The 18,190-nt window shown below is 34.2% G+C and overlaps 3 protein-coding genes and 2 long non-coding RNA genes across 6 annotated transcripts; 3 read left to right on the top strand and 2 right to left on the bottom strand.

Annotated features, from left to right (window-relative positions):
* Window positions 1-2,453: 2,453 nt before the first annotated feature.
* LOC124448426 lies at window positions 2,454-5,007 on the bottom strand. The gene is made up of 2 exons (XM_046999442.1): window positions 3,596-5,007; window positions 2,454-2,889 (listed from the first exon to the last, which is right to left on the bottom strand). The coding sequence occupies exons 1-2, from the start codon at window positions 4,851-4,853 to the stop codon at window positions 2,660-2,662; spliced, it is 1,488 nt and encodes a 495-aa protein (XP_046855398.1). The 5' UTR covers window positions 4,854-5,007; the 3' UTR covers window positions 2,454-2,659.
* Window positions 5,008-6,976: 1,969 nt separating this feature from the next.
* Window positions 6,977-7,485, bottom strand: LOC124449472. The gene is made up of 2 exons (XR_006949417.1): window positions 7,424-7,485; window positions 6,977-7,204 (listed from the first exon to the last, which is right to left on the bottom strand). It is a non-coding gene; the product is annotated as an uncharacterized LOC124449472 (long non-coding RNA).
* Window positions 7,486-9,501: 2,016 nt separating this feature from the next.
* Window positions 9,502-11,119, top strand: LOC124449471. Its single transcript, XR_006949416.1, has 2 exons — window positions 9,502-9,572; window positions 10,892-11,119. It is a non-coding gene; the product is annotated as an uncharacterized LOC124449471 (long non-coding RNA).
* Window positions 11,120-14,518: 3,399 nt separating this feature from the next.
* LOC124449470 lies at window positions 14,519-15,434 on the top strand. Of its 2 annotated transcripts, XM_047000387.1 has the most exons (3): window positions 14,519-14,827; window positions 14,935-15,015; window positions 15,237-15,434. In XM_047000387.1, the coding sequence occupies exons 1-3, from the start codon at window positions 14,602-14,604 to the stop codon at window positions 15,335-15,337; spliced, it is 408 nt and encodes a 135-aa protein (XP_046856343.1). In that variant the 5' UTR covers window positions 14,519-14,601; the 3' UTR covers window positions 15,338-15,434. The 2 variants fall into 2 exon arrangements, with proteins under 2 accessions (XP_046856343.1, XP_046856344.1); XM_047000388.1 differs by lacking the exon at window positions 14,935-15,015 and having other exon boundaries at window positions 15,237-15,355.
* Window positions 15,435-15,965: 531 nt separating this feature from the next.
* LOC124449149 lies at window positions 15,966-17,574 on the top strand. Its single transcript, XM_047000100.1, has 4 exons — window positions 15,966-16,359; window positions 16,690-16,868; window positions 17,074-17,167; window positions 17,233-17,574. The coding sequence occupies exons 1-4, from the start codon at window positions 16,018-16,020 to the stop codon at window positions 17,572-17,574; spliced, it is 957 nt and encodes a 318-aa protein (XP_046856056.1). The 5' UTR covers window positions 15,966-16,017.
* The last annotated feature ends 616 nt before the right edge of the window (window positions 17,575-18,190 follow it).

The raw sequence follows: 18,190 nt of genomic DNA, 5'->3' as shown, positions 1-18,190 counted from the left end.
GTTCTATCGATTTCTAAATTATAAATCAAAAGTTTTGGATATTTTATGACATAAGAACCAGATAAGAAATACAGCTACATGACGTTTACTCTTTATTTGACTCTGAAGATGACTACCGCTGAGATAGTCGAAACGTCACTTTACATCAACAACAACAGTCCTTCTCAGGACTCTACTAAACTGGACGATCTACATCTACAAACATGAAATTCTTTGTATGTTGTGAAGAGAAAATATTTGCTTGTGTATCTCTGAAGTCTTCATTCTGAAGACGACTACCACTAAGGATTTTGAAACATGCCTCGTCATTATTACCAGCTGTTTTTTGCACGACTCTACTACCGTAAACGATCTACATTACAAACATTTAACGATGCTCCCTTGTTGAAGGGTTCATAGTCCAATATAAGCCGCTGTAAGCATGCTGGCATAGAGTACATAACTAACGAGAAGGACACTCCTTAGAATTCTTTTGTCACGCCTACAATTGTCGGAAGTGCACGTCACCATGTTCTCAGGTGAATGGGAGAATTTTACTATGAACAATATGGCGAAAATTGAATTGTCGAGCTTTATGGAGTTTAAGAGGACAATTTTGCCACTTTTATGATTAATTTAAAGAGAAGGTTATAAACGTTTACGTCATCGACTCTTTTGACTAAATATCAAATTTTACAATACAGTTTGACTGCGATTTATTGGGAGTATACTCGGCGGCTTCGACTTGTACGTTTTAGATAATCTTTGTTGTTTTAGCAATTCGTCTGCATTATTCCCTGGAAATATTATGTAGTATTTGTATGCGTACAATGTATAATCAATAATGCTGAATACTCTCTTGCTGGCATGTGATTTAAAGGACATATTATACAAATAACCATGAATAAATCAAAGTGTTATGTTATCTAACCATACAAAAAATATTTCTTGTCTTCAATAATGGGACGATGATGGATAAATACACTTTCTAACTACTGCTTTGTTCAGTCCATATAGAAGTCATGCAGTGTATTTATTTCAAGAGTGAAAACCTTCCCTAATTTAGTTTGATAGCTATTTTTGATTAGTCATGTTTGTATATGTTCACTAAGTTTGTTGGGCATATGTAAGTATTTAAACAAAAGCATTTCCTTAGGATTTAGAGTTACAAATGTTTTGCTCACAAGAAACTAAAAAGCAGGGTGTAGATTCTCATTATTGCTGAAAATCATGTATCCCATTTTTACAGTAGGCACTAAGATATAAAACTCTGAAAACAGTGCTAGTTTTTTATTGTTCCATTAGCCCAAATCTATCATATCTATGCGTAATTATGAGTAATCAGACAAATTATAAACTGTACATGAACGTATATTTCTATTTTGATTGTCATAGAGTTACTTTATTTAAAGCATTCAATCACGAAAATTAATCTCCGAAACAATGAAGGCTTGTTAACATCATTTGTATAGTTCATTTTAAATATATGACGAGTCATAACGTATTTGTGATTGCTTAATTAAGACATCCTGGTAAAGATAAACTAAAACCTACGATCGAATATACTCCCAAATAAATGGCTGTTGAATTGTGTCGTAAAATTAGATTTTTAAGTAAAAAGAGTCGACAGAGTAATCGTGTTTTACCTTCTCTTTATTATACACATAAAAATGGCAAAGATAGTCCACTTACACTCCATAATTAAAACATTTTTAAACTCGACAATCCAATTTTCGCCATATTGTTTGTTGTAAAATCCTCTCATTTTACTATCCAGGAAAATGGCGACAGTTACATCTGACAATTTTCGGTGTGACCAAAAACTTCAAGGAATGACCATTCTAGTTAGTTGCATATTCTGTGTTGTTGGGCTAGGTCAATATTTCTCGTGCCTTTACGTACATTTTTCCAACACTTTTAGACTCTCTCAAGAAAGATGTTTTCAACGTTCTTAAGTTATCTAAAAGTGTTTATACATAAACTTGATTAAAGGCATTAACGGTAACACCGGCTGGCTGGTGTTATTAAAATTATCACAAAGGTTGTTTTAGACTTTTGCATAATCTTAAAGATTGATTTAGCTCTGCATTGCTAAATTATTCACACTTTTGTTTGTTTTTTCAAATAGTCTTTTGATGAGCTCGACCGGTAATCATGGCTTCGTTGAACTACAACGAGTACAGAGTTGCTTTATCAAGTCGTATTACGAGATCAGTGTCTGTACTGAAAACCAGCACATGTGGAATTGCAGACAAATAATTACATTACGACTCACATTATATGAAACAACACATATTAAGGGCATGCAAATCCTTTTACACATAACATGGATATTATCAAACAGATACTTTTCATTTTTAATGGTTTATCGGAAAAAATTGGGCTGAAGTCCAATGTAAGAACAGATTCAGGAAACGACAATTGCTATTACCAGCAGAAATATTTAGAAAATCTAATACGAATTGCAGCTGCTGTTAATTGCAAAATTGAAGCATGACATTCATTTTAATTGATTCGATACTTTGCTGATTACAGCAAACGAGCAATAAAATTTTCATTAAAAATTACATTACCAGGCCACCAGGCACAGCGGTAAATAAGTAGTACATGTTTTGCATCACAAAATAACCTATTTACTGACAAAACCTTTTTCAGTAATGGTAAGTTGAAATAGTTTTTATTATGGGAGTTTCTCTTCATCGATATCACTCTCAGCTTCTGTTTTTACTCTCTTGTAGTTATGAGCCTCTTTACTGCTGAAAGTGTAAACTGCCAGAAATATGAACCATACAAAAGAAATTACTGAGTATCCACACAAGGTTGTTTTAATGCCACATTCTCTAAATAGATATCCTGTCAATATCGAGCCAACGTCTTTTCCCACGCCATTCATGGTAAGAGTCAACACACCTGAAGGTAACAATAATTAAATGACGATTAATTCAATTTATTAAAAACCAGAGCAAAACACTGAACAAAACCACATAAAACTTTTTTATTGAATATGCTGCTTATTTTTGTCTTTAGATAAATACATAAAATAATTCGGACAGCAAATAATTGTTTTTAAATGCTGTAACTCGGCTTATATACTTATTTCAGCAAATATACAAGATTTTATAAAGCAAAACAACAAAAACGGCTTTTCAAAAAATTTTTTTCAATTTAATCCTATTTTGATCTCAAATTAAGCAATTACGAAGTTACTTTATCAAATGGTGTATTTTATATTTTAATTCATAACTGCAACGTAGCCAGAATGCAAGTTTTGTCGTGTATTTTCCATACTTTGGTATTTACTTTCTTAAAAAGAATTAATGTTCGTAAAGGAGTAAATGATGTTAATGAGCTGAATTTTTACATATCTTGACCAAAAATGCGGACTGGATACGTCAGTTATCCACAACATTAATTTTATCGATGAAAAGTTTCTACAAACATAAGTGTTTGTATATTATAAACGTGCAATATAAACAGCAAAAGAAGAGTCTTTAAAAGTAAAAAATTGCTAACACTTTGTTGAAAATCATTGCAGAACAAATTATATCAATAATTGTTCATAAGACATATTGTGGGTTTTATGTATGGTGCAGGTAAGCAATAACATTACACTAACCTTGAATGAATGAAGATAACGCTTCTGATTCTGCTTTTGAGAAGTGAAACGCAGCAGCTGTATAGAAAAACGCATAGGCAGAAATTTCAAAGTTATCAATCAGAATAACAAACCAGGGGTTCTTAATAAGCGCAAGAAGAACAAATGCAACTGCAAATAACAAAAGAGAAAGTGTCATTGTGACGTATTGGCCAAATGCGTTGAGGACATAACCAGTGGTCAGAAACCAAAAGCTCAAGATAATCAACCTCTTTAACAATACCTCAACACCCATGACTGTCGTACTTGCACCAAGTTTTTCCATGTACCAAAACTGCCAACGAGTTAAAAACCCATTACATGCACCCACATGTAAAGCTATACACAAAATGAAAATGTTGTGTGGTTTCAGCAATGTTAATACTGCTTTCTTATAGTTGATGCTCTCTGCATTATCCTTGTAATCAAACTTCAACAATGCTACCCCTAGTAAAATAAAACACTGTAAAGTTGCTGCAGTTGGAAATGCAACAAAATAACTTGGTACTTCTATGCCACATCTACTATATTTAAATTGTCCAGCAACAAGAGCCACGGCGCAAAGTGCAATTCCTGACCCAGCAGCTCCGCATCCCAAGTAGTATGAAAACTTACATATCATATCTTTTTCATGATTTATTCCTATACTATTCATTATTCCAATTGTTACCCTTCTGCAAAGCTCAAATATTCCATTTAGAATACACAAAAGCAAAAAATACCAAAGTTTATCTCTACCATGATTTCGTTGGCTGCTGTTTTTGAATACTGACGAATTTCCCAGATAGTACGAAAACTCATTAAGGTTTGTGCTCTCGTTAAAATTGTTAGTGATACCATGTGGTAGAGTTCTTTGATTTGTGATTGTGAATGAACTGTTTAGGAATTTAGTTTGGGTTTTGTTATGAAAACTTATGCTTTCGTAATTCCGTATCTTTGTTTTACATGGTGAACTTGTCGCTTGAGGAATCAAATACATCATGATTGCAGGTATAGAAATTAGTGTCGCCAGAATCAAAGTAAATTTACGGAGTCGAAATTTATCAGCCAAATAAGTACAAACAGGAACGCCAGTCAACTGTGTCACTAGACCAAACAAAGGCATTAAGCCAATATAAAATGAATCGTAGCCCAGCTGTTTCAAATAGAGTGAGGAGAATTCTTCCACAGTTTCACAACTTCCACGAAACATGAAAAAAACCACAAATAAAGCGTATCCACTTCTTGTTAACGAATACATTGTCAATTACATAATTCACAATACCGTTAATTATTTTCCTAAATACAGTTGAACTGTGAAGCTTATTTGCATTTTGCAATTTGTTTCTCACAGGAAATATAATCGACACGCATGACTTCAAATCAAGTGTAGATAGACTACGTCCTTGTCTTATATTATGGAATTAGGTTGGGGACAAAATCAAGTTCATGTCTTCGCTTGGCAAATTTATATGTCATGGCGTTACCATATATCTTTGCGTCGCAATCATCTGTTTTAAACTACAATGCAACATCACGTCGTTGCATGGTATTTCAGTTCGTTGCGTCGTTTTTCAGTTCGTCGAGTTGTATTTCACTTCATCGCGTCGACGTTGGCCCCAAAGGTCAGTAATCAACATCTGATGAACATAACTTTATGTAATAAATAATTATGCATACAAAATAACTTACGCTTATTTTTAAATGCCAGATTCTGTGAGCTCTTTACTTGTAATTCCATCCTCCACACCTTCTGTTGCGAATACAGCTTCTCCTGGTCGCCCGAACCTTAATATACCAAGAGTGGTTTTAAAAATGTATCTTAATTATGGTTTTACTTTGAAAAAAATATCTCAAATTATAGGTGTCAACATGAAGACTGTTTGTCGAAGGATAAGACAGTTTGACTTAACTGTGCTATCATGCAGTGATATATTACATGAAAATCTTGATGCGATTGTATTAGAGATCTATCATGGATTTCCTAATTGTGGTATAAGAAGAATGAAAGGTTTCCTTCAAGCCAGAAATTTACGCATCCAGTGGGAGCATGTACGCTCATCATTATGGCGAGATGATCCACAAGGCTTATTATTAAGAACAATGCAGCTTAATATTGTAAGGCGAAGGCATTATTCTGTAGCAAAAAACCTTTCATTATGGCACCTTGATGGGAACTGATAAGATGGGGGTTTGTTATTCATCAAAATGACTTTTCCTGAAGGGTGATATTTCTAGCAGCGAGCACTAATAATAAGGCAAATACTGTGTTTTCTCTTTTTATGGGTGAAATAGAAAGATTTGGCCTTTCTGAAAGGGTAGGAGGAGACCAAGGTGTAGGAAATGTTGTGATGTTGCATGGTTCATGTTCTCAAATCCATTAAGAGTACTAGGTAGAGAGAGCTTCATTGCTGGCAAAAGTTGTCATAACCAGAGAATAGAGAGGTTTTGTAAGGTCCTGTTCCATGGCTGTACTTTATTTTTACTATGCATACTGGTATTTGGAACAGAATTATTACCTTGCTATAAGCAATAAAATTAATATTTTTTTGCCTACATTTTGTCTTTCAACCCCGAGTAAAAAGGCATCTTGAGTGATTTCGAAAAAATTATGATAATCACCGATTAAGAAATGAGGGTAACATGACACCAATTCAATTGTGGATTTCTGGATTGAAAAATGTCAGTATAACAGTAATTGATAGTAATGTAATACAAAATTTCGATGAGTATGGCATTGATTATGATGGAGCCTTTCCCTCTCTAACTTATAGTAGTCAATCATTGGATAGCAATGCAAATGTAGTTCTTGAAATTACTAGGCCTATCGATGAGTCAACAATCTCTGTATGATTGTAAACCCCACATTCAGTTCAACTTGTCATGGCATAGACAATCATGCAAGAGCTGTTCAAATCGTTGAAGAAATGTTAATAAATGGCGGCCAAGTTAGCCGATGTGGCGTCCAAGTTAGCCTTCCTGTTGTTATAGAGTTCACTGCTTTTGACATCATTAATCCATGACATCATTATAGCACATGGTAATGACGTCTACAAACGTAAGTGCTAGATGGATGTGTGGGGGTTTGCTATAACCTGGGCGATGATCGGGGACGCGCCTATTAACTTCCTGGTCAGCGGCAAAAGCCTTGACATAATAATCGCTATAAGTACAATATGTTTCTTATATAAAATTTCATAACACAAATCAACACATATACAACACTGTGCCCACATTGTATTATATGTTCATTTGGCTTTTACAAAATATGCGGTCTTTTTCATAACGAATGTTACTGCAAACGCGCATTGTGAAGTATATTATTCTTTGTTATTGAGCTTGCTTGTAATATGTTCTAAAAGATATTGATGATGCTCAAAAGTATTCTAATCGGTAAGTCTTTTTTATTCGGCACTTTTAAATCTTACAATTTATGTTTTGTATTATTATACAATTGTCATGTCTGATTATGGGCAAGCAAAGTACTCTGTCAGAGTTTGTCCAAAGTCAACATTCAGACAACTTGCATGAAAGTACTGCCCACATGAATCACATCCCAACCAGTCTTCACCATCATCTATCTTGCAGATCTTGCATACCAAACTATTTCTCCTAATAAAATAAATTTTACACATTTTACTTATGGTACAATTTATTACAATACAAATGTCAGATTGATTTTATGGATAATTCCAACAAATAAATCACGAATTTAATGTTTTTGTCTAGTTTTATGTTTTTGTCTAGTTTAATGTTTTTGTCAATTAAATAAAATCTATAATTTGCCCCTTTTATTAAATTATTTAAAAGAATATAATTTTTTGTTATTACTCATAAATGTCATCATAGCAAGAACCCATAATCGTTGAAGTCACGTAATGCCTCACTTTTATAATGTCAAACTTTGCATTTATGTCAAGATTTTGACTCAGATATTCAGCAAACTGAAATGATAAAAATAAAAGAGATTTTTTTTAAATTGTTATTTTTTAGAACACAATGTCAAAACAACTACCAGGCAAATAATTATTCCACAGTTAAACCCATCCTCTTGTACATAGTGTGAAAGCTGAATAATAGACCAAGTTGATGTGCTCCACCTACTTTTTAGAGTAACAAGGGCTCTGTATAAACAAAGGGATTATATTATCAACTGCACAATATTAATGTTGCTGTGTGTATTCAAGACATTGAATTGATTCATTGAATTGGAATTTCAAACACTGGTATTTGTCAAGGAAGTAATGTATGTATACTTACCAAATGCTTTTGATAAACTGTGAAAGTTCAACTCTTGTTGCCTCACTGATAACTTCATCTACACGACCTTCCATAGGATCAAGGTAGTATACCATCTCTTTTTATTTGTCGATTACCTCTAAAATTGAAAATATTGAAAATAATAAAAATTTGTTGCCTTGTCTTAGCTATGTTGCATCCTTATTGTATTTACCAAAAGTGTCCAATGGCTCCCAGACGTATTGAGAGGAAATATTATTTTGTCAATTGCCATGAAATTTTGATCTGCCCACAGTCGATGTGTACTAGATCCTCGTTGCACCAACTGACATGCATATGATTCTGCTGGTAGGACACCAGGATATTCACATGAAAGTTTCCATAAGAAAGCGTTGATAACCTATAACAATCAGGCTCATTTACCATTTCAACATTTGTCTCTGATGCATGATAATCATATGTAAGCTGTAGAGTGTTTAATCACTTGACTTACTGTATCACTAAGCCATCCAGGTGCCACAGTTTTATTTTAAATTAGTGTGGCAGCATATTTAGTCATCTCATTTGGTGAAATGAGGGTCCATAAATCCTGAAGAGTAACTTTGTTTGGTCCAAATTCAAGCATTTGATCACCTAACTTAATTCCATTTAGAGAGGCATTCAGTAAGCGATCCAGTGGATTTGCCTTGTGCTCAGCTGAGACGTCAATACTACAGTTGCCATTTAGGAAACGAAAAATGGACTATGTGTAATGGTATAGTCCTTACTCATATTAAATAATTACTAGTATGGCAAAAATGAGTGAGATTTGGAAGACATAAACCCACAATTTTGGTGATGTCCTTCGTATCGTATATCTAATGGCTGGTGAAAATTACTTTTGAAACAATACTTTAATAAGATATTGGAAAGTAAGGTAAGTGCTTTTGTCTTTTTACTCTTTTCGGACGGATAAGAAATTTTTTAAACATAAAAGTAATCATTTGAGAGAAGCTTTTTTAAGAAATGACAAGAAAGCAATTCAATAACTTGTCTTACTTGTCAATCAGGAAGGTCATACTGTGTATTTGGCCCAGTTGTTCTTGCAAGATCTTTCTGAGCCTTTTGGAACTTTTGTTTGAAGTAGTTTCAAACTTAACTGTTTCTTCGTGGGGTATGTCGTGGATATATTTTTTGTTATCAGAAGACAACGATTCTTGCAAAAAAACGTCTCTTTTGATGGTGCTCCATGATGACGCATTGGCTTCCTCTAGTTCTTCTGGCGTAGTATCTTGTGGCAATCCAAGAGGTTCATTGTCGAGAGTGATGAAAACGCTATTTCGGTAGTCTTCTGGAAGACTTTCGAAATCCCACTCGTCATAGAAAGAAAAAACTGCAAAAAAATGTTTGCAAGGGAAATGGGTAGTGTGCCATATTTTGCAGGTACAACTTGGTTCTCGGAAGTCTATGAAATGTTTCTTTCCAACATTGCTCTCGCTCTTGACATGGAACGTGCCCTTCTTTAATTTAACCGGAGTTATGTCGTCCTGTTTGTAAATGGCTGAAGCGTATCGATTTTTAAGACAACATTTCAAAAAGTGCGGAGGTCTGTTGTGCAAGTATTTTGGGATTGATGGGTTGTACTTGCAGTAGGCGCTGCTCAGTCGCAGGTTTGCATCCAAATAGTGCTAAAGAACATCGGGAATGAAAGATTCAACCAACATCACCGCAATACCATACACAGATTTGTCAATACTTTGGGGTAAGTATTCGTATTTAAAGACTCTGTTTTGAGCCTCAACGCCATTGTTAGTATTAACAATGTTGGTGACTTGCTGTTTTCGAAAAGCATGTGCCCATCTGACAGGGCAAGAAAACCACGTACGGTCAGGTACGATGCGGTTGAGTTGATTACCTGTAACTGAAAAACGTTTATTGCCCCTTGTTTTTGAGTGGTTGTCAGCTTTCACAAAAGAGATAGAATCAATTACCTAAATTCAAAAACCTCTTTCACTTTTCAAATATATAAACGCGTGAAATCAATTTATCAAGGTTTACGTATTACGGCCTTTGAAAGTTAACTGTTCAACAATTACAAAAACCTTTTCAAGCCGACAATTTGAAGAAAGAAATTATAAAACATACTTCAAAAAACATGATCTTGTAAACTTAGCTATATTAGCTTTATAACGACATTGAAATAAAGTCAAAATATTGCTTTTAGATTTTGTTTCTTGCTATTATAACTGAAATTTTGAGTTTACATGATGATGTTTTTCGGAATATGTTACAAATTGTTTGCAGTATGGTGCAACAATTGAAAACAAACTACGAGACCTGAAACTGTTCAAGAAGTTCTTCCGTTTGCTCCACCGTTCTATCAATGTATCCTGTGCAGTAATTTTCCAGAATTTGCACACTTGCGAGTTTTTCTCTAAGGAAGTTTACTTGTTTATTTTAGCATTCTGCAGATTCACGCTGAAGAATTGTCTGCGCCATATACTGAGTATGAAACACGGAATTTGTTCCTTAATATATTTCAGTCTGTTGAAATGTTTAATAATGAGTCAGAGCAAACACTCGAACGCTTATACGTCTTTATATGAATTTCTTTCCACGAGCCAGTAATGTGCCCACTATTTTTTTCACTTTTGATGCGAGGTTTTTATATTTTTTCTTAACTAGGTGGAGTTAAGGCGAGACCTATAAAGCACTCGAAAAACGCAAGTACCTATACGTAAGAATGAAAAGTGCTCGAATATTGAACATATAAATTAAGGATAGGCTATCTAGGTGCAGTTAAGGCGAGACCTATAAAGCACTTGAAAAGCGAAAGTACCTATACGTAAGAATGAAAAGTGCGCGAATATTCAGCATAATGAGTATAGGCATTGAGGATAGGCCATTTCCTATGATCTAAGTAGTAGCTTCTAGAGTTAATCTCATACGTAAATTTAACGTCACAATGCGCGTTTGAAGGAACATTTGCTATAAAAATGACGACAGGTTTTGTGTCAGATATGCCAATTGTGTGCTTGATTACTATACCATAAGTAAAATGTGTAAAATTTATTTTATTAGGAGAAATAGTTTGGTATGCAAGATTTGCAAGATAGATGATGGTGAAGACTGGTTGGGATGTGATTCATGTGGGCAGTACTTTCATGCAAGTTGTCTGAATTTTGACTTTGGACAAACTCTGACAGAGTACTTTGCTTGCCCATAATCAGACATGACAATTGTATAATAATACAAAACATAAATTGTAAGATTTAAAAGTGCCGAAAAAAAAAGACTTACCGATTAGAATACTTTTGAGCATCATCAATATCTTTTAGAACATATTACAAACAAGCTCAATAACAAAGACTAATATACTTCACAATGTGCGTTTGCAGTAACATTCGTTATAAAAAAGACCGCATATTTTGTAAAAGCAAAATGAACATATAATACAATGTGGGTGCTGTGCTGTATACTTTGGGCTGTATACTTTGTTACCGATTAGAATACTTTTGAGCATCAGCAATATCTTTTAGAACATATTACAAGCAAGCTCAATAACAAAGAATAATATACTTCACCATGCGCGTTTGCAGTGACATTCGTTATAAAAAAGACCGCATATTTTGTAAAAGCCAAATGAACATATAATACAATGTGGGCGCTGTGCTGTATACTTTGTGTTGATTTGTGTTATGAAATTTTATACAAGAAACATATTGCATTTATAGCGATTATTATGTCAAGGCTTTTGCCGCTGACCAGGAAGTTAATAGGCGCGTCCCCGATCATCGCCCGGGTAAAAGCAAACCCCGGATGTGTGGCAAAGAGAGAGAAGAGTTTCCTTTGAAACTGCCTTTAAACATGTGTTTGTAAACCAAGTTCATTTTCAGTAATCGTCGTACAGGATGGTTGATTTTTCGTTAATCTGGTCATCGCAATGTCGATGTTTTCGACCTATACGATGAAACACAAACTTGGCATTGTCGTGGTCCAACCCAGTCTCTTCCTTAAATTAACTCTATACGCTAATTGTTAAAATACCATTGAGTTCTATAATAACTGGAGCGGCTAACTTTACTGGGGCGAGTTCGCCAAAAAAATGGCGGCCAAAGGACATATTTCCGCTGAAATGATCGCTTTGCAGAAAAATAATATTCTCGACCTCCCCCTGGTGTCTATAGTAAATTATAAAGAATTTTTCAAAAACAAACACGATATCACAGAATATGGATATCGTTAGTTCCATATTCTGTGACGATTCTTTTTTGGCATTTCTTTTATAATGCCAACACTTCAATCGTTCATTTGTTGATGTCGTAGTTTCCACAAAAAGGAACATATCGCTTCTCACAGGTGAGGTATTTGTTTGTTTTGTTAGTCCGTCAACGATTGAAAAGCAATTATACATGCACTTGAAAAGCAATAAAATACATATTAAAGATCGTATTTTTTAAGACTGACTTGAACGCCAAATATACTGATGTTTTCCTGTTTTTGTTTATAAAATTCTGCATACTTTTCTGTCATTTGTTAATGCATGAAATCGTAAATTTATCCATTTATTTGCAAAATAGTTTCCCTAAAGCAAAAAAGACCCTGCACACATTTTGCTTTGTGAGTAAGTATCAAAAAGAAATGATCAGCCCCAACAGTACCCATGATTTGGAGCAGAGCTTGTTATGTTCTATTTGCTGACAACATGCAGGGAAGATCAAGGAGTAAAGATGACTGGAAGATGTTATTGACCAGGCAGAGTCTTAAAAAATGATAATGCTGTAAAGATAATTGATTATTGTCTGCCCTATCCAGAGTTATTTAATTTAATCGTGGTCAAATTCTATGGATGGAGACAATGGATTCACTGAGGATGCCTTGAATGCTTTGAAGTTAAAGTTCATGATCCAAAGAAAGATGGCAAGAAGGTTGTGTGTGTTTTGATGCTTAATGAAATGTCAATTCACAAACATGTAAAATGGAAGGCCATAAAGTTTGTGTCTATGTAAACATTTGTACTGAGATTGATGATGACTCGATGCAGATGTGAAGCTTCAAACTGCATAAGCCATTGGGTTTTATGTAACTTAATGTTTAAATCATGTCTTATCTTTATCAAAATATTTTAGTTGAGTGTTGTTTGAATGTTACTAATATCTAAGGCACTATACTGAAGCATTAAAGATTCAGTGATGAAACCTTTAAAATTACTATACTGTATATTTCTTATATATTTCTTATATTTCTTTAAGAAAAATTTGAGCTTATTTACCTATTAGAGTACAAAATGGAGATTTATCATATGCATTATTGCTGCTTTTTTAAAGAAAAGTTTTTCACTTTTCAAAGCTTTTCTACAAATTTTTTGCTTCTTATTTCTTATCATGAGATTGATGATATAGAGGTAATATAATCCAATAACTTTCTAATTTCTAAAAAGCTTTTAAGCTTCTAGCATAAGAGTACGCTACAGGTATGTAATTCATTTGGTTTTATTGCCTTGCTATGACATATCTACTTGCACTTCATCATTCTTGTATGAACAAAACACCAGATGTGGATACTCAGAGAACAAAATGCACTACCAACTGCTTATGAAATTTATTATTGAGGTGAAAACTGTGTTAATCATTCAAATTATAGTGCACTTTTATTGCAAATATAGGAAAAACAAAACAAAGTGAAAAAGAAAGGTAGAAGTATTAAAACTACAAATGAATTATAAACACCATTGGAAGCATAAGTGTTTTGATGATTATTTGCATTTTGCCCAATTCATATATCAATACAACAAAATCAAAATGTGCTACAACTTTACAAGTATTTGATGGCCTCTTACTTAAAGTAATTTCTATGCAATATTGTTTGTTTTCATTTACCAAACCTATGCAGACTTGAGTCTTTTTGAAATTTCATATGAAACTCAATTACAGAAAATCCGTAAATATACAGAGATTTAATATGTACTTTTTTAAAGAAACAAGTAAAAATCCTACAATTGTGGCGAAAAAAGCCATTGCCCATTGCATGAAAAGAAGCAAAATGGCAATGATAACAAATAAGCTAACTTCTCCCTCGTGAACCGTGGAGATGAACTATGATATACTTTTTTGTATAGACTAAAGAGTTTAATCGATCAAACAAGTTTGACGCTGGTAAGAAAACGACGCACATCTGCATTCATACATGTGTAGCCGACATGTAGGTCTTTCGAATGAATGTTTTATGCAGATCATTTCTTCATTTAATGTAGGTCTTTCGTCGATAGTTATAAATGCATCCTCGTAGGAGCCGATAACTGACAACCACAGTTGACTCGCTGTTATGAATTTAAGGTTTTTACCTTCATTTTCATCAAAAAATTGCTTGCCGAATCCCAAATGCACGCATACATTTTCCTCACTCTTTCCTCAGGAGGGAGTGGGAAATTGTGAAATTTTCGGAAAAGCGGTCAATTTCGGTAAATCTCAGCGGCAAAGGACGAAATCCGCCATTTTTTTGGCGTCATCAGATATCTAAGGCCGCGCTTGAGATAGCCGCTCTAGTTATTATAGAACTCAATGCAAAATACCCTCAAATTGACTCTATAAGTCAATTTGAAACGTCCATTCAAACAATAGGCCTGGTGACATGAGTGGCTCCTTTGCCAGTTGCCGAAATGAAAAAACCAAAAAACGTAGCGCGCGCCATTTTTTTTGTTATAGGAGCGAAGATATTTTACAGTACCCTGTATCAGTATTTTTATGAAATATTAAACACATCGGGGTTTCACCTCTTATTTATGCAATCACATGTCTCATAAACGCAGTAAGCTGAGTAAACCAACGATTGATGAGCAGCTGCTGTCTGCAATAAGCAATGTCAATGCTATTACAAATCAAGGTGTTCGAAGTAGAAGTAAAACTATTAAGAAGAAAAATGCCAGTAGAGATATAGTTCTTCAAAGAAACGAAGATGGCGAACGGATTATTCATAAGCTGAGGCAAAGCACTCCGAGCAATAGAAATACACAAAGAGGTGTGTGCTGGGGAAATAATACTTTTATCAAAGAAATAGAAGCATTTTAGATTTTTGTGTAACTTGTATGTTACATTTTATGTTACTTGTTGTTACTATTATCATAGATGAGGAAATGCCTACAACATCGTCAGATTTACATGATGTTCCACAGGAAATGTTATGTGAGGACAGTGTTACTGAAAGAGGTTATTGATAATACTTCTTACCTCTCAACTTTACATAACAGAAGCAAAACTTTTGTGCTGTCCAGGCCACTGCATCTATACATAGTTTTTTATATTTTTATACACATGTGACTGTGCTTTTAACACTTCAATGTACTCTTTTTATAATTGTGTCAAATTTTAGAAAAAAAATAGAAAAGGAAACAGCTTTATGTCATAAAATCATTTCATTTTCATTTTAGATCTTGAAGCCATTCTTGAAAGCTGTCAGTTGGTTATTGGAGAAGTGGATACTGGGCCATCTGCTTGGCAAAAAAGAATGGAAAATCGAGAAGAAAATTGAGAAAGTATGAGGGAAAAAATATTCAATGTCACCGTGTCATCATTTGCTCCTCCTTTATCTGCTATGAAGTGTTGTAGATGCAATGAAAATGAAGCTGTACGTACTGAGATGCAGACAATGTGGTGTGTTGAGATATATTTGTCAAGAATGCGATGATGATGTCTATGAGAATAATCCTCTCCATGATCGAGAAGTGTGGTTGGATGGTTATTTTCAATATATCAAGCCAACACAATCCATTTCATCTGACGGAAAGATTTGCAGCATTGGTAAGTATAATGAACATACTATTGAATTTTATATAAATATTTGTTTTTTTTTGTTGTGCTTCATGTGAGAGAAATGTTTTTCTGTGATGATGCTGTTATCTTTGTAGATCGATCATTTACCATCCTTTACCCATCATCATGTCAGTTGTGTAATGAACCTATCATCAAAACTACCAACAGCTCTCTTGTGATTATGATCACTTGTGAAGGTGAAAATGTCCTTATGCAATTTTTTTACAGAGACCAAATAACAATTTTTGATATATGGATGTACATATGATGCATCTTATTAAAATCGGATTTGGTAGGGGCTCATTATCTTAGTCACATTTAGAAAAGTACATAGGCAGCAGGTTGGATTATACACTAATTCATAGACTTTAGATTGAAACTAAAAACTTCAAATCATTGATGAAGTTGCTGGCTTCTTATGAAACCCCAGGATTTGATTTCTTTGAAGCGCATATTTTCAGCACTGTACTGGTTATTTTTGATTATATTTTGTCTTCAACAGAACGATTTGATCTTAATTGGTTCACTGTACATTGCTCATCTTGTCAATGGAAGTGGTCACCAATTTCTGTTGACAGTATAATTGAGAGTGGCTGGTGGCCTGGTACCCCTGAAAATTTTCATTACATATTTAGTCAAGATGTCTTTAATTTGTGGGATGCATTTAGAAAGAGGATGCCTGGGTCATCACAATCTGCTTTTGTAAGAAGTTTGGAAGATATTTCCAGCTCTAGAGGAAGGGTGATTATTTTTTATGCTATCTACATATCTTTGTTAGTGTGCTTTTTACTTTGTGTATATTTTTTGTCTTGCAAACCAAAAGCTACAAGACGTAAATCTTGGTTTCAAAATAATCCTTTATGATCATTTCTTTCTGTGAATTTTGGTAAATTCTGGGAAGTAAAGGAAAATTTGTTTAAAATTTGTAACAAGCACATGTCAATTTTTGTAGGCTTCATCTAATGTGTATGTTTAAAGTATGAAAACTATATTATAGTACAGTGGGGTTTTGCATAATCAACAAATAGTATATAATTGTGCTATGTTTTGATGTGGAACTGGTTTCACTAGGAAAATGTTATCAATTCAGTCACATTCAGAAAATCATTTGCTGAATGGAGCCATTGCCAACATGAAATTGACCTTCTTCATGAGCAGACATGGAAAAATTGCCCTCCTTGTAGTATTGATCAACATTCATGTCATATTGATGGAAATCAAAAAGTGTACAGATTCAGCAAAGTACCAAGGTTTGTGATATTGGATGGCGAATTCTCAAACTTGCAAAAATGCAATTACCCTTTGTAAACAATTTAGATACTTTTATGTTTTAATAAATTGAACCAATTTTAACAAATCCAAGAAAAAGACCTACTGCTCATGTTTGATTCTTTACCTGCATTGTTGGGTTTATGAGTGCTTGTGTTCTAAATTGATAACTTACTTTTACCACAGGGGTCCAGTCCAGTGTTATTATCGTGATGTATTGATTGCAAACAATAGTTTTGTGGACTCTCATTTAAAAAGTCTTGGTTCAAAGTCAATTCAGGTAATGTGTTATGAAATAGGATTGAAAGGTAGTAATCTATTATTAGGTTAAAGCATTTTTTATAGAATGAAGATAATTCTTGTGGCGACACCCATTGGAAAGCTGCAAAAATGGTCTCCAAATCAAAGAAAAACCAAGACGAGACCGGACTTGAAGTTGCTGGATGCAGGTACTCGATTGCTCAAGCTACTTTGAACATGTTCAGAGGAGAAATTTATGGCTATGCTCACTACTTGCATATCATTTTTTTACAACCCCATAAAGATAAATATATGTGGGAAGATATTATATGCAAATATTGGCCTTGGGCTCTACGTGTTACATCGGAAGAAAATCAAAATGCGCTAAGAAATATTGCACCAGCACTGCCTATAATGCATGGGAAATCACACAGTTGGTCACTATAAGCACAACTCCCAACTACTTTACTTGGCATTTTTTATAGATTACTTCCATGTACTCAAAACAAATGAAATTGTTACACATTATACCATAAAACTTGACCCTATACGTCATACTTCACATGGTGTTTGAGTCCACAACTATCGTTCGTTTTGGTTTTTGGGACGAAGTATTGGCTTCTTAACAACGCACCAAAACATATCCGCTTATCTTAGCTTTATGTTTTCATGATTGTAAGTAAAATTTATTCAACCCTCTGTGAATATATGGTATCGTTTAATACGGAAGCAGTCGTTCGCTTGATAGGACAAGTGTTGCTGTTTTGCTTATTTACTTACTCGCTCTTGTCCACTGCGTGCCATGTCCTTATTTAGCACGTCGGTTTCTTTCTCGCCATTAAGTACTGAAATTTTCAGCTTTCGTGGCAAGTACAGGGGAAAGGGTTCATGCTCGCTGAATGTCTTGGCCCTACCGGTCCCTATGCCAATGAATTACAGAATATTTGCATTGCAGCCAACCAATCACAGTAAAGAATGTCTCAAAGTACATTATTAGCTCAATAATTATGGAGGAATGGGAGAATATTCATACAAGCAATTATTGTAAACAAAGCAATTACAA

This window comes from Xenia sp. Carnegie-2017, unplaced genomic scaffold, assembly GCF_021976095.1.
Source record: "Xenia sp. Carnegie-2017 unplaced genomic scaffold, XeniaSp_v1 HiC_scaffold_23, whole genome shotgun sequence".
NCBI lineage: Eukaryota > Metazoa > Cnidaria > Anthozoa > Malacalcyonacea > Xeniidae > Xenia > Xenia sp. Carnegie-2017.
Note: the sequence above shows the minus strand (reverse complement) of the source record. Positions and strands in the feature narration are given on the sequence as shown.

What these genes read in the sequence shown, in the direction of transcription:
- LOC124448426 (XM_046999442.1), bottom strand. Translation starts at nt 4,853, where the DNA reads ATGTATTCGTTAACAAGAAGTGGATACGCTTTATTTGTGGTTTTTTTC. An exon ending in GTTATCTTCATTCATTCAAG is followed by an intron (nt 2,890 to 3,595) that starts GTTAGTGTAATG and finishes TGTTACCTTCAG; the next exon opens with GTGTGTTGACTCTTACCATG.
- LOC124449470 (XM_047000387.1), top strand. Translation starts at nt 14,602, where the DNA reads ATGTCTCATAAACGCAGTAAGCTGAGTAAACCAACGATTGATGAGCAG. An exon ending in CAATAGAAATACACAAAGAG is followed by an intron (nt 14,828 to 14,934) that starts GTGTGTGCTGGG and finishes CTATTATCATAG; the next exon opens with ATGAGGAAATGCCTACAACA. An exon ending in GGACAGTGTTACTGAAAGAG is followed by an intron (nt 15,016 to 15,236) that starts GTTATTGATAAT and finishes TTTTCATTTTAG; the next exon opens with ATCTTGAAGCCATTCTTGAA.
- LOC124449149 (XM_047000100.1), top strand. Translation starts at nt 16,018, where the DNA reads ATGAAGTTGCTGGCTTCTTATGAAACCCCAGGATTTGATTTCTTTGAA. An exon ending in TTTCCAGCTCTAGAGGAAGG is followed by an intron (nt 16,360 to 16,689) that starts GTGATTATTTTT and finishes TGGTTTCACTAG; the next exon opens with GAAAATGTTATCAATTCAGT. An exon ending in TTGGTTCAAAGTCAATTCAG is followed by an intron (nt 17,168 to 17,232) that starts GTAATGTGTTAT and finishes CATTTTTTATAG; the next exon opens with AATGAAGATAATTCTTGTGG.